The sequence below is a fragment of the Chrysoperla carnea genome, chromosome 4 (genome assembly GCF_905475395.1).
Source record: "Chrysoperla carnea chromosome 4, inChrCarn1.1, whole genome shotgun sequence".
NCBI lineage: Eukaryota > Metazoa > Arthropoda > Insecta > Neuroptera > Chrysopidae > Chrysoperla > Chrysoperla carnea.
The window spans coordinates 47,448,078-47,464,592 of record NC_058340.1 but is presented as its reverse complement, the minus strand read 5'-3'; the positions used below and the strand labels follow the sequence as shown (position 1 = coordinate 47,464,592).

Sequence of the window (16,515 nt, the reverse complement as noted above, 5' to 3'; positions counted from 1 at the left end):
GTATTTGAATACATACAGTGTTAAATTATCAATTTGTTCAGTTTTTACATTCCATAACCTACTAGTTATAAAATTTAAAAATAAACTTTTATAACTAGCATGCTATGAAATGTAAAAACTGGATAAATTGATAATTTAATAGTGTTATGTATTCAAACACTTTAACAAACTTGTAACAAATTTCAGTAAGACCAAAACAATGAAACAATTAAAAATGCGAATTTTTTCATGAAAATCGGTATATGGGTATAAAAAATATTCTAAGCAACTTTTTCTTTTAATTTTGTTCGAAATCTTTAATTATCTCTGACGCCAGACTAAATTTTAAGAATCAGCCCTATTTGTCAATTAGTAGTAGGCTGAGTTTAAAATTTAAACGGCTAGGTACCTTGAAAAATGTGACCTATCACTCCGTATGCCTGTGTAAAATTTTAAATTGATATTTCTATAAATAAAAGAAAATATGAGGGTGTCTTCATCTTAAATGCGACACACTGTATAACAGCTCTAACAAGTGATCTGTATATATTTTAAAAGTGTAATAATCTCTACATAGATTTGTAGACAAGCTTGAAAGTTTTGAAAATTCAACTTGAATGAACTTTTTTGTGCCTCTACTGACTTTTTACTTTAATTAATTGGACTAGTGTAACTTTTGTAATAAACTGATTCGTTGAATCCTAATGTAAAAAGTAATTAATATGTGATTATATTCTACAATATGGTAAAAAAGTGCTGCAATGTAAATAGATTGAGAAAAGCATATTGGTATGGTTATTTTTTTACGCAAGTTGTTTTAAATATAAAGAGTTGTCTTTCAGGCCTTTCCAAAGCTAATTGTCTTGTGCTCGAAATATTGGAAGAATAAAATAATAAAATACGTCTATTATGAAAAGATAGCATTCCAATGACTTTATACGGGTTGGGCCAAAAGTCACTACCCATTTTAAAAAACTTGTGTTTTCTATTAAATAATTAGAATATTATTCAACCCAAAGCTTTCGAACGACCTTCAATCATCGTTTATCCAAAGATATTCTGATGGAAATATCAGAACTACTATCGTATACCCAATGAATAACATTTCTAAAATATATGAAAAGTGCGTTGATAAAAATCTTTCGGAACAAACTGTCTAAAGATAATTTAAAAAAATGAAATAAAAAACTTTTTCAATAGCAGGTTAGGTTATTCGGGAAAACTGTAATGAGCAAAAAATTTTAATTCATTTTAGTATTTTGCGGAATCTTACGCTTCCTGTTTAGCCACTACTGTCTTACTGCTTAGCCAGTACAGAATCTCACTCTTTAGCCTGCACAAACTAGCTAATCAAACTTTTCGCTTTACAGCACTTTATTAGCCATATTACAAGTTATCATAAGCTAACTTCCTGATAAATTAGTATTTAATTAAATTAAATGTTTTTTATTGTTTTCAATATCTGTATATCTTGTAAAACTTTTCTTGCGTTCCATGTTTACAAATCATTCAGAGATAAATAATTAATAAGAATAAGAAATTTTTAAATATGTTTTAACATCAATGTAATAAGCATTGGACCTTATAATATAAAAATCACCCCATTATCCCCCAAGACGACATCATATACTAAAAAAATATGGTTTTAAAACATAAAACTACGTATTTGTCTGAAATATTAATAAAATATATAAAATATATAGTATGGCGACCAATCGAGGTTTGGCTATGTATTTCGCTTACCCCGTCCCGTCCAGGTGTTCCATTAGTATTCTGATACTCGAATTAGGACTTTCGAAGGCGGAATGTCCAAAACAGATAGCATCATTTGTTTATAGCAAAATTCTGAGAAATAAATAATAAGTTTTGGATTTTTTGACCCATTTTATGAAAATTTTAGAAATAGCATCATTTTAAAAATAAAAATTAAAGCTGAAAATGAAGTGATCTATAATTACTTTTATGTCGATTTTGTTGAAGTAAGTTAGCAAATTATTACAGAATTTTGGGAGACAATAAACTTTTAGCCTGACTTTTCAACTTTTCAGGTTTTTTTCTTAAAATATTAAACTGCAATGTCAAAATGTATTAAACTGCAAAAGTTCAATATTCTTACCTATAAATAAAATTTTGTTATTTGTTGTAATGGACCACTTTCGGACAATCCGTCCTCAAAATTTGTGATCAGTAGACTAATGTACTGTAAACACTTGGGTGGATCTGAGTACACCAAGTACAGTGAACCCCCCTAGGTCACTGTATAAATATTTGATACCTACTGTTAATAATCGAAGCTGTGTAAGATAGATTTACCTGTATCCTAGGATTTATCATTGCAGGTATACCTCAAATTAATCGACTTTATTTGTGTCGAACAGCACAGGTCACGGATAACAGCTCGATTTTCTTAAAAACTTATCGTTATAAATTTTAAAAAGGAAGGATAAATAGTAAAAGCATTTAAACTTATTTTTAGGTTCGAGCTCGATCAGATATCTACTTGCCCTGGAATAAATTTGTAGAATGTCTTTAAATAATTTCCTAATATTAAAGATATTCGATTCTTGGTGTATTTCGTATCCTGAAATTAGATACACCAGAAATTGTTGGTGATATAAATCGATATTTAATCAAAGTGATTTTCTTGTTTAATAATAAAAAATTCATTATAAGTTGTTTCTAAGTTTACCATATTGGTGTAACCACCTTCTCTCTAATATTAGTGATTTTAATGTTCTATTTCTAAAACCACTTCACAATATTACAATCGTCCTTCGTCAATCGTTCGTCATTTCAAATGCTTTTTATAGGAAACTTCCTACAAGATATTTCTTAGGTTATACCCGTAGATCTTACAATTTACATCGCATCGGTTCGCGCATAATGCAGTCACTTATACTTAATACCTATACAGACTATGAAAGAAGTTACCAAGAAATATACTCAAAGATTAAGTTATTATACAAATATTTTAAATTGAAAAGTAATTTATTTATGTTTTATTTTTTTATTTAATAAACAGCAATCAACCAAAGTATAAATAATTTATTATGTTTATTGTCATATTTATTGTAATTTTTGTTTTCAATTTATATTTTTTATTTAATATTATTATTATTATCATTTGATATTTATATTTGTTTTCGTTTATTTTATGTATATTTAAAATAATAAATTATTGAAAAAAATATTTGTTTTTAATTGCTTTCTAACCAAGGATAATTCATCTACTCTGAAGATAAGTTATAGGGTCTGTGCAGTACCAGGGATTTAAAGCACCACTTATGAGTTATTTGTATTGAGTTTATTTAATATTCCTATGGAAATAGCATATGCTTATAGCGGTAATCGTATAGAACAGGCTCGGGAAAAAAATTGACCAACGCAAGAATAGATTCGGACAAAAGAGACCGTAAAAAATAGAATCAAGAAAAGAATAAACATATAAACAATATGTAAATATATAAATAACTATAATTAAAATAGACCCGGAAAAAATAGACTCAAAAAAAAAGAATCCGGAAAAAAACACCTGAATATTATATATCACAAATATTATATATCACAATCAAATCTCAACGACAATCTCTGCACAAAGAAATATCGGGTGGATATCTCTAATTTTTGAACGACAAGGATAAAAACATCAGAAACCAACGAGCTCCTCTATAGGCGACTAACTCGACCCAACTAACTCGTAATTACGGAGTTAAAAAAAAATCAATATCAGATGTGTTAGTGGCTGACTGACCATGTGCAATATACGAGCTGTATAACAATTTTCAGCTATAATAAATTCATTTAAATACCACGGAAATCATAAATGTATCTTATGTATTTATTGTTTATAAATAAGGGCTGACTGACCAGCCTTGTTATAACACCTAACTGACTGACAATCATAACTGTTATCTATATTCAATATCCAAGCTGTATAAAAATTTTTAGGTTCAATAAATTCAGTTTAGTAACACGTAAAAATTAACCGTTCCGATATTAAGATATATCTGACCCCTGTTCGATCGTTCGTTTGATTGACCGCAGTATGTGTGTGGACACAACTACTATATATAACCAAGCCTCAAATGATCACCTTTAGTAAATTCAACGAATTTTTTTGGCCTGGCTCTTCCACTAAAACTGGTACGATCGTCCCCCATTCTTAAATTCATATTTTTTGTTTAAAGTTTCAACGTTACTATGGTAAATGCAAATGTTATCTACAAAAAAAATTATGTCAGTTTTACTTCTTAAAAAAATTTATAATAAAAACAAAATTTTTTCAATTATGTTCTAATTTAAATCAAAATTATCGAAAAGTTATTCATCACCAAACTAATCCGACTTCCAAAAAATGTACAATTCATTCGGTATTTCACTATCAAGTCAATCATCATTAGCTCTCCGAAACAAAAAATTCTTTCAATTGCAAGTCACAACACTACGAATTCTCAGTGAACTGAAATATTCCACACAATCTGCAGCCAGGCGTTGTGTTAACAGACCCTATCTAGCACAACCAGAAAATGTATTTATTGAACGCGGTGATCGATTTAAATTATTGCATAATGCAAATGTGTGGTTTGGCGTAAATAGTCTAGGACCACTTGTTGAGATTGATAACATAAATGAAATAATAAAAAAGCAAACAGAAATTCATAAGAAAAATTTGAGAAAAATTAACGAAATAAAAGAAACAAAAATAAATGATCTACATATACCAAAATATGTTCGAATAAAACTGAAAGCAAATAAGCAATTCAAACCAACGAAAGGAAAAAGAAATTTAAAAAAAATTTTCTCTCGAGCAAAACCAGAAAATGAGTTACGATTACAACGAAAAAAGGTACACGAACTTGCAGGTGAATATTATTGGCCAGAAAAGTATTATGATATGAATCTACAGGAAGACATTAAAGAATTACGGCAAGAATTTCGACGGAAACTGAAAAAATCGAAACCATTAACTATTGAAAAAATATTACATCCACATAAACAGTCTACCCATGTTTTAAAACAAAACACTAAACTGATACCCGATGTTTTATCAATCGACAGAGATTCACAGAATAGTATTTTAAATAAAATTTTTTATAACACAAATGACGAACAGTTAAAATCAAATAAATCTATCGATTTTAAACGATCATCACTGTTTTTTACGAACAAAGAATTCGGCTTAAATAAACCTGAAATAAATTCAAATTATTTGGATAATTCTGCGTTATCACAATCTGCTGCACAAAAAATTCGAGCCATGATAAATCCATATGGAACAGATTCAATTCGACAATTACGAATTTTTAATAATAATCATTACACATATATTTATGACAAACATTTATTCGATGACATTGTAGAAACCCCACCGAAAAATGCATTATTTGCATCAAAAATGCCAGAAAAACGACTACAAATATCAGATGCAAATGCAATGAAAAAAGAGCGTATATTACAATATATTAAAAATAATCACAATTATTTGAATATGCCAACGAAATCTATCCATATTCAAGTGAATTTACCAGTAATTAGCAGTAATATAGGAGTGGAGAGAACGACGAGTGATATAAGGTATAATGAATGGAATTTGAATAATGTTTTAAATACTTTTAAAACATTTGTCAGTAAAATATTAATTAAGAAACAAACATATATGGAAAAATTAATAAAGAAGAATAAGAAATATATTGATAGAGTTCGATCATATCTTGGTTTACGTCGGAGTAGATATATTGATTCATTCCCAAAATTAACGAATAGTGATTTGTCAATATTAGAACGGAAGAAAAAACACAACCAAATCAGTGTTTGTTATTTGGACAATCATCCAACTCATATAATTAATTCACGTAATGATTATTTTACCCAACCATCTCTCGATGAATTAGTACCATATGTGGATGATACGAATCAAACATGCATTGTAGAGAATTTTACAATCGGAAGAATTGGTTATGGTACGATTGAATTTTTGGAACCAGTTGATGTATATAATTTAAATATTGATAGGGATTTACAATTTACTCGTAAAAATATTGATATTTATCCGAATGATTTTAATAAACCTCCGATTGGTGTTGGTTTAAATAAAAAAGCAAAAATAACATTATACGAAGTTTGGCCAACTGATAAATATACAAATGCAACAATAACAGATGAAAATCAATTGGAATCACTTCAATTTAAAACAATGTTAGAGGCTATTTGTGCGGAACGTAATTTTAAATTTGTAAGTTATTGTGGTCGTTCTGGATGTTGGGTTTTCCATGTTGATCATTTTTAAACATTTTGGCGTGAATAGAACATTTATATATTTTTTTATTTTGGTTTTTTTTTTTATTGTATACTTCTACAGTTTTATATTTTATTCTTTAAATGGTTTTTTAATACAACTGAAAAAATTAAAAATGGATGGTTCTAATGGTTTTTTTAACGAATGTGGATTTGAGTTTAAGACTTTGTATGTGAGAATGTTAACTGTCTGACTTTTGAATAATTCGACGTTTTCAATATCATTCCACTTACAATTTTTCAAAGATCAGAACAGATATACATTAAATGAGATTTTGTTAAAAATTTTCGTATCCATTTTATTTTAATTTTTTAAAATTTGTAAAGAAATCATTTAAATATTTAAATAAAATTCTCAAAAACAAATCATAAATCACTGCGACATTTTTTTATATCACCATTGATAGCATTTTCATTTTCCAAATCTATTTTGTCAATTACACTAGAATCAGGCTCAGCAAATATTAAACTATCTCGAACCTGAAAACAGAAATACATAATTGAGAATCATTGGTTTCTCATTTTAAAACAAGTGAAATTTAATAAACCCCCGACAAAATTTTCTTTGCAGAACCCTAAACTCCTTGAAACATAGCTTAGAATATTTTCCATTAAATTACTTTTCCAACGAAACTAAAAAACCAGAATCGGCCAATCCGTTAAGGCGCTGCGATGCCACAGACAGACAGACAAGCAGACACACACAGCGGTCAAACTTATAAAACACCTCTGTTTTAGTTCGGGGGCTAATAAAACTTGGTGAAAGGGTATACAATGTGTTTTAAATACCATGTTTTGGATTACTTTTACAGGATGCCTTGTTCAACAGTTATACATTTTTAAACTCAAGATTTTGATAACAATGCCTTATAAGGTATACAGAGGAGTCTTGTACATCAAAGGCAATGAATTGTAAAAAATCAACCTACTTTTATGAATCATTTCTGTGTCATTTCTTAATTTTTTTCATTGAATAGCGGTTTCACAAATTTTTTTATTTTAACGCCTGTTTTCCCGAATGTTTGTTTGTCTTATTTCCCGAGCGCTATGGTTGTTTTAACCCCTTAATATTCAAGATTAAAATAAAACTCTTATGTACCTTTTCAGCTTCAGCAAGTACTCGAATTAGGTTTTTATGTCCTAATTTTTTTAAATTTTCAACAGTCCATCGTTGTGGATTTTTTCTTTGTAACGCAGCAAATAAATCTTGATATTTGGAAACATCTTCTAATCCTTGAGGCTGTCTAAAAATTTTGAATGCATAAATATTTTGTTCAGTTCATTAAAATTGCTTGTCTATTGATTAGTAAATACCTTTCTACACCGTCGTAATCACCACCTATGCCAACATTGTCATGCCCGGTTATATTCACAATATGATTGATATGATCTGTAAAATAAATAATATTGATTGAAATAATTTGATGAGTCCAAACTTTCCGTAAATATATTAAGGATCCTGTGTAAATTTGTTTGAAAATTGGTACGTGTTATTACATCAATGACAATAATTAAAGCAGCAATGACAAAAAACATGCCTCTATGAATATTACCTTTGCAGAATATTACGATTAGCAAATTCATACTGATGACTACAATAATGTGCCTAGTTGAGATTCGAAACTATTTTTACTTTTTAATTTACGGCTAGACATTGTAGCAATATTTTGATATACACCTCATTTACAGAGTGAGAAAGTTGTTTCCTTTGTTTTCGGAGTTAAAGAGATACAAAAATTGCCGTCGCATAATTTTGACTCTAGAAGAAAAATACTTAATAATTTTGAATCTATTACAAACTTCATCTCGTGAGACTCTATTCGCATAATGTACCTACAGCATTATTAGTTGAATTCGTTTTGTTCTATTCTACACCTAAACATTCTTGAAAGAATCTACAAAAGCATAGCAGCAGAAAACGTTTTCTTATTCATTTGGATTATTTTGCTGCTTCACCAAGTAGAATGTACATCGATACATTATACAGTAGCAGTATCTTTCGCACTCATGCAGACGTTACTGCTCTCTAAATTCACCGAGGCGGATTTTTGCATCTATTGAACCAACAAAAAATTTATTCAACAAACTCTAATTTTTATGTATCAATACGTACCAATAATAGTATCGATTGTAGCCTTTTGAGGGTCAGCTGCTACGAATCCTGCATAAAAGTTCACCATTATAATACCTTTGTTCACTACCTGTAACAATTATGTCATTTACAAGGCGAGTTTTCAAAAACGCACAATATGGTTCACGAAAGGTATCACAATCAAAGTGCACTATTTCATTTAAAAATGGAAATACATATGTATTGAGTGGAATGGATATTTTCAATGCATTGTAATGTAGACATGCTCTGATTAAGTATGGAATAAAACATGCGGCAAATGGCCCCCGCGGCTCTGAGGACAGCTGACTTTAGTCTTTTCATGAACAATCGCAATTCACTTCACTGTCTCAGCGTTACTTTCCCTTTTTTAATAATCGGAACAATCATAGGCAACAGTAGTCAAATTTCAGACTTGCTATTTGTACGAGAAAACTGGCACAAAATTGAGGTAGTGCACTCTTATTGAGACATCGTTTGCAATCAAATTAAATACGCTTACCAATTTTCCTAAGATATCATCTTGAACATTTCGATGATGCGCATTAATTGCATACGCTGATGAATGTGAAAATATTACCGGAGCCAATGAAATTTCTAATACTTGTTCCATAACACGACGTGACACATGAGATATATCGACTAGCATTCCCAATCGATTCATTTCTAAAATTACTTTCTGAAAATATTAAATTTATTTACTAATGGTACGGTACTGTACATATGATATAAATAACTTTTATTGAATACCTTGCCAAAATCAGTTAAACCTGCATGGTTTGGGGCACTTGGGTCTGCGTCGACTGGACTTGCATCAGCCCATGGTGTATTACATGAGTGCGTTAATGTCATGTATCTCACGCCTAATTGATAATATTTACGAAGTATACCTAAGCGGGAATCGATTGAGTGGCCACCTTCTACTCCAATTAAACTGGCAATTTTTCCAGCTTGAAAAGCATTTAAGATACCTGTACAAAATCAAATGCATTTTAGAAGTTACTATGCCATGTATGAAGGTCAGATAATGAATAATTTTTACATGTCACCTTTCCCTTTAATTAGGGACAACGATATTGCCCTAAGATTGCCTATTGTTATTATTATTTTGCTTTAGTTAAACTTCAAAAATAAAATAATATAAAGTAAATACTTAAAGAAATAAAAAAGAGTTGAGTCCACATTAAACTATTGAACTGAACTGGAAGAAATTGAATTGAACATAAATCTTTGTAGGGTGTCCCTAAATCGTAGAACGAAACAGAAACTATGAATTCCTTACAAAACTCTCTGACGAAAAGTTTTTTGATGTTATTTGTTCTGACGCACGGTTAACAAGAAAGTTTCTTTAAATATCGTTTTTAAAATCATCGTACAAAAAGACGTAGAAAATAAAGTTTGGCACAGTTTACCATCGGACCTTTTTTCAATAACCTTTTAATATTCACGGAAAAATTCTTGTTCTAAAATAAAAAATTCAAACTTTAAATACTAGAACTTATACCGATGATACATATACTGACGATAAATTATAAACTTAAACTATAGTAAAATTAACTTTCTTTAAACTTTGCTGTTAATAGAAAATTTCAGTTTTCCTAAAACTAGTCAAGCAATTCGTAAAATTTAAAACAAAATTCGAATTAAATTTATTGTCTTAGATATCGATATCTATACAATGCAATGTAATCTATATTGTATATTACGGGTTTGAGACCAAAATGGTATCAAGGAAACAAAGGAGTCTTCACAGAATTTGAAAGTGACGCGGGAGGTAACGAAAAATAATAAAATAAATTTTCAAATATTAAAGTCAGATTACGCTAGAGCTGGAAACAAGTATAACTATCGTAGGGGAAAGCCAACAACCTTATCATGTAAGAAACGTTATGACGTGACTTTGAGCAAAAGTAGTTGGCGATTACACGTAATATATACTTATCTAAACAAGAATAATTAATCTTATTTCTTATTATTAATAATAAGAAATAATCGTACACACCTTGTGAAGTTGTAACAAATTCTAAATGCTGTGGATATTTTTCAACAAATCGATGAATCAAATCTATAATTTCCATAGTCAATTCAACTGCATCTTTATAACTACTTTTACATGAAACATAAGCACTCCAAAACTATACGTAAAAATGATTTTGTATATAAAAAGGCATTTTTAATTATTAATTAATTCATATCTTCTTTACCTGTGCACCGACTTTTCCAGCTTTCATTCTTGGCAAATCCGTATGACAAGATTTGCAATTTTCACGTCCCCATACAGGATCAGAGGTTAAGTTTTTAGTGAATTCATAATTAGATAAATTTAAACCCAGTTTGGAATATATATTCCATGGTAAATCGTTATGTCTGAAATATAAAGTTGTAGGATTTAGTAAGTATCAAGCTAAAAAATACAAAGTGTAACACGTTTCAACATCAACATCTCAGCCTGTAATATATTATCTATCACAAGGTGAACAGTTAATTACAGCCTGGTACTAAAAAAAGTTTTATCCTCGCAAAATGCAAAATACATCGCGGTCACAGATGTTACAAAAAATTATTGAGTCTTCAACAGTTAAAAGATGATCTTGATCACTCAATTAAAAATTAAAATGATTGCGTGAAGTTCAACTTTTACGATGAATTTTTTTATAACTTGATAAACTTAGACGAAAAGAATAATAATAAAATTTTTCGATATCTGTCTTAGTTTTTGAAATATCGAAGACTAATTAATTAAAACAAAAATTGTATATCTGAAATTATTTAAACACAGATCGAACATCCTTAATGAAGTCGGTTGACACGGTTTCTTACTATTTTTATTTCTTTATTAAGGTTTTAATTATAGTTTCATTTTTCATTTTCTATGGTTAAATCTGGGTCAAATTGTCAAAGTGTTCCATTTTACAGCCGCTTTATCATAAGACCAACGTAAAATATGCCTACTTACTTTTGAAGTCAATGAATTATTTATTTAAATAATCGTTCAAAATTCTTTATATTTTCAGAATTCATATAAACTTTTTTAAACTACCCAATTTTTGAAAAGAAACTAAAGTTTTTATATCTGGACACAAATTATTTATTGTGGAGTTATAATATCATCGAATATGAAAGTTTGGTAGACTCGGTAAAAGGAAGATACTGACGAAGTTTCAAGTAAGTACCTATTAATTATTTATCAAAATACCTATGGTCTATAAGAAAAAATCTCATTAACAAATTGGTTTCTTGCATAAAAATGCAATTATTACATAATTAACAATGGATCTTTTTTTTATTAAATCATTACTTCTGCTCTGGGGTTTTCTGGAATTTTTATTTTTTCATTTGTTTATTTAATATAAACAATAAAACTTTTACGCTACTTTTTGTTTGTTTGTTTGTTTTTTTTTTTTTTTTTTTAATTGTCTAAATATTAATAACAACAATCATGTGTCGTTATTTTAGATCTTACTTTTTTCGGGGCACTTCCCACTACGAATCGCTATGGATTTTATAAAACATTTTTAAGGGAAGTAATATTAAATGAACATGAAATACAATCTCCCAACAAAAGAATTATTAATTAGGAAATATTAATTAATTGAAATAAGAAAATCATTATTGTAAATGATAAATAGAAATTTAGAAAAAAATATTGCGTGATTGAAATCGAAAGTATAACGAAAAACAAACCCATTAATCATATACTCATTATTTAGTTGCAGACAAGTTAATCTTATTATTATTATTTTAAAAAAATCCACATTGACATGATAATTGGAGCTGTAAATAAAGTTTTCAGCGGGCCCGATATTTTTGAATTCATGAGTATTCCATTGTTCTTATTTATTTAAAAAAAAAGGCCGTAATGCTTTTAGAACGAATTAAATAAAAATGATTTCCTCGTGTTATTGCTGACAAAAACTGTAAAAATTTGCATTAAATAGAACCATTCAAATAAAAATGCATAACGATTTTCGTATTTTGCTCGTCAAACCTCTCTTGATTAATCATTTTAAAAAAATTTCACTTTGAAGTACGTAGCAAAATTGAAATACATTGTTGAAAAGATAACTATTTGTCAATTAATTTAATAATTTTTGCTTAATGAAAATCACTTTCGTTCACCACATTTAGTTTCACCACAATTTTCATGTTTTCGAATTATATTTTACAATTACGCTTTAGAGGTAATCGCGAACATGAATCAATACTAACGGGTACTAACAAATATTGATATAGATATAACAACTGTTTCAAAAGAAGCTTTATTATTAGTTTGACATTTTGGATGTATTTTAAATAGCTAATTATTATCTATCTATTATTAGCTCTCTAAAATATATCCAAAATGGCAAACTAATAATAAAGCTTCTTTAAAAATAGTTGTTATATCTATACTAATATTCTTCATATAACACGTTATTGATTCATCTTAAAGCATAATTGTAAAATATAATTTGAAAGCATGAATAAAAATAGTCACTAAAATTTTTCAGCTTTAATTGGATGTTAATAGCTTGGTCATCATTACCCCACTTAATTAGTAATAACCCCACGCCAGCCCATTTTATTATGAAAGTTTAAGACAGTATAAAGTGTTATTGCAAAAATTATTTTGTTTTATGCTATTATAATGACCTGCTATTATTATTACTATTATAATAGCCTGGTAATCAATATGATAATGTTATTCATCATAATATGATTTTTTGCAATAGCATAATCTAATTCTTATTTTTCCTGAAAGTGGCCGTAAGTTCTATTATCCTCTATAAACAAACACTTTATGAATAAAATATTTAGTTTTACAAATGATTAATGAAAATTAAAAAATAATACACGCGATAATCGAAAAAAATTAAACACATACCTAACCATTAATTATATATCAATAAGACGTACAATAAATCAAAATCCAAAACACACAAGGCAAACAATTTCTATAAAAAACAAGTGAAAACAAACAATTGACTGAATAATTTTTGAAATACCATGCAAAGGCAGTGTTGCTTATTCTATCATATTACACCTAATTTGCGCCACCACGGGTAAACAGTGATGTTTACGAAAAAATGTTTCAAACAAAAGTTGATTATTTTTTCATAAGGAATATTTTTATAACCTTTTGTTCTATCTATTTTTTACTATTAATTTGTCAATTCAAATTAAATAAATCAAAATAATTACGGAAACCGACTTGCTGCAAGTTGGTTCTCTTCCAAAAGTTGTACCCAAGTGAAGAGGCTCTAATCGGGACAAAAAAATGAAACACATACCCATCAATAACAAGTATATCTTCAAGACATACAATTACTGAAAATCCAAAACACCACAAAGTAAACAACTTTAATAAAACATGTGGCATATTTATAATTATTCTTCCGCACTTTCAAAATCAATAGTTTTTTTTTAAATTTTATATCAAGACTCAGATGTGAAGTACAACTAATTTTAACATTGACTGTGTACTAAAATTTATAGTTCATGCAATTAAATATTATTATTTATCTTGAATCGAACTAATCAATACTTTTACTTTGTACGTACTGAATAAGATAATGCCATGCACTCATAAATTGTGTATTTGATAAGTAAGAGAGTGTGTGTGGAATTTTTAATCAATTTTATCAAACTAATTTTTATTAGTTACTTGTGTAAAAAATTAATTAATATAAATTATTGGAAACATATTAAATTCTTTATAAAACAAGAGAAGAATGGAATTAAACCTATTAAAATTTTATTTATTTATTATTTGATAAAAATTGTAAGTTTAGTAAAGAAAATTGAGGTTTTTGCAGTGATTTGGGACTATAATTTTTGAATATCGAGTTTTTGAATGTTCGTGTTTTTCAGCAATAAATTTTTATTTTGTGTTAAAAAAGTTATTGGCAATAAAATTCGTGAAAAATTGAGTAGACTTATGAAAATGTAAACCATTTTTCAAACCTTTCGATAGTTGCCAACTGTTGGCCATATTTGTCGTATTGTTTCTTCAGTTACTATCTTTACTGTTTTGATATTATTCGATTGGAAAAAGAGTAGAAAAAGACAAAAAAAAGAAAACTATATCATAAATTTGACCACGTACGTTTTTTTATTATGAAGCTTACTTTCTCAATTAGGCAGACAAAAATAATCATGAAAATTTCGCTTCATTATGGGCTCACGGTCTCGCAGATTCAGTTGGGGTAAATTATTCGACTTTCTTCGAGAACATCTATTATGCGTATCACATAGAAGAGTGTATATTCTACCCAAGAGTACGGATGAGTTGCTACATTAAAGTCATGACTTGGGATACCTTGGATGATTTTCTGAATCACTCTCGTCCTACAAATAACATCTTCTAACAAATTCCCTCAGTGTTGTGATAAAAAGTGCTATTTACTATTTAACTTTTTTCCTAGGAAAAATTTTAAAGGCGATATCATAATTCGAAGAACTTAGGTTATAAAACATACTTTAATACCAAGACTTCAGTTATAGAAAACTTCAACATTAATAAATGCATTATTTGATATTAAAAAAACTAATAATTGTATGGCGTTTGTAGGATAACAGGGTATTTATACACTTGCTTCTATTAGTTGTTACTTTCACTGTTTAATTTAATGCATATTGTATTCAAATTACAAACCTGACAAATGAAAAAACAGTTCTGAATATAAGTTCACTATGTAGGTACTAACAAGAGAAGATGCAATTATATAGTAGTTTATCGTGTTTTTATTATCTTTCATATGAAAGCTTAAGTTTCATGCGCTTTATGTAATATTGCAGCATATGTCAAATTTCTTATATGTTCAAAATGTTATATTAGTCCAAGAAAATTACTATCCCAAAACAAAGACGATGTAAAGACGCGATATCTGTATGTTTTAAACTCTAGTCACGATACGTACATATTTCAGGTAAGGGTTTTTAAAACATATACAGAAAAACAAAAAAAATACGTTACCTTTTAAAAAAAAACCGTCTTATAAAATGAAAATCGATCCACCCCCTTCCTTTAATAACCTAGGTTTGGGTAGTGGTTAACTTTAATATATTAAATGGAAACTGTTATTGTTTATAAAAGACGCAGATTCAATTATGAAGTTATCAACTTTTCCAGTTTCAGATTGAATTTCGATTCACATTAGTTAACTGTAAAATTTTAAAAATTACGAAAAAATTTTTTTCGATTGTAGCGTTAATTAAATTTTTGTAAAATTAATTTACTTTGAGAATCTGTTTCTTCACCGCTGCCCAGTCCAGGTCAGCAGGGGCGAGGGGTAGTTCAATTTTCATTTCAGTTTTATAAAAGCGTTTCTCTAGTTATTCGACTGATCCCATGACCGAAGCTTGAATCGCTTTGAATCATCCTTCATAATTTAAATTGAGCGCATCCAGCTTTTATAAATAGTCATGTATGAGTGGCTCATAAGAAAAATTATATTTTACTTTTTAGTGCAATAACAGCTTGTCCCTAAGAAGTATTTTTAATAAAACTTTTTTTTGTATATTTAGACTCGGTAAGAAATGTATGGCGTTTACTACAATGCTGGTATGGTATAGAGACAAATAATAAAATATCCATGTTAGCATACGTAATATCACAGTATTAAATAGGGTTATCCACCAGAAGTATTGTGGGTATCGCCAACCAGTATGGGCCTGGCATCCATATTGCATTGATTTGCCCGACATAACTATTGCTAATGTTACTATTCCCTTAATACAGTAGACAGTATGGCGTTCACACCGATACTGACGTAGTGACAAACACAAAAAACGTGGGCTTGAAATTTCTTACAGTGTATGTAAGTATATATATTTAAAACATGGGCCTGAAATAAGTACATTTCCTGTCTAACATTTAAAACATACTTAAAGGTGCCTATCCTATCCACCCGAAAATTTGTCACTTTACGCAACTTTCTTCCATCACTACATTTCTATTGGACTAATACCTACAATATAAACAATGAATATTAAATATTTCTTATTTTATTGCAGTTTATTCTATTTTATTATATATGAAGTATCCATAAAATATTGACAATGGAATGAAACCTTTGTTTTAATCTCACTTATTTGAAGTGACCTGTTGTGATTATTGACGATAGAAAAATATCAACATTACCGTCAACTTC

General features: G+C 28.6%; 1 protein-coding gene across 1 annotated transcript; it reads right to left on the bottom strand.

Annotated features, from left to right (window-relative positions):
* Window positions 1–6,637: 6,637 nt before the first annotated feature.
* LOC123298019 (dipeptidase 1-like) lies at window positions 6,638–13,814 on the bottom strand. Its single transcript, XM_044879882.1, has 9 exons — window positions 13,654–13,814; window positions 10,588–10,750; window positions 10,386–10,518; window positions 9,134–9,354; window positions 8,886–9,062; window positions 8,387–8,474; window positions 7,588–7,663; window positions 7,373–7,517; window positions 6,638–6,753 (listed from the first exon to the last, which is right to left on the bottom strand). Exons 1-9 carry the CDS (start codon window positions 13,740–13,742, stop codon window positions 6,640–6,642), a joined length of 1,206 nt encoding a protein of 401 aa, XP_044735817.1. The 5' UTR covers window positions 13,743–13,814; the 3' UTR covers window positions 6,638–6,639.
* Window positions 13,815–16,515: the final 2,701 nt, after the last annotated feature.

Excerpts from the sequence above, each read along its gene's own strand:
- LOC123298019 (XM_044879882.1), bottom strand. The coding sequence starts at position 13,742 with ATGCCACATGTTTTATTAAAGTTGTTTACTTTGTGGTGTTTTGGATTT. Across the intron at positions 9,063-9,133 it reads GTTTAACTGATTTTGGCAAG|AAAGTAATTTTAGAAATGAA; the intron begins GTATTCAATAAA and ends TAATATTTTCAG. Across the intron at positions 7,518-7,587 it reads GATTACGACGGTGTAGAAAG|ACAGCCTCAAGGATTAGAAG; the intron begins GTATTTACTAAT and ends CAAAATTTTTAG.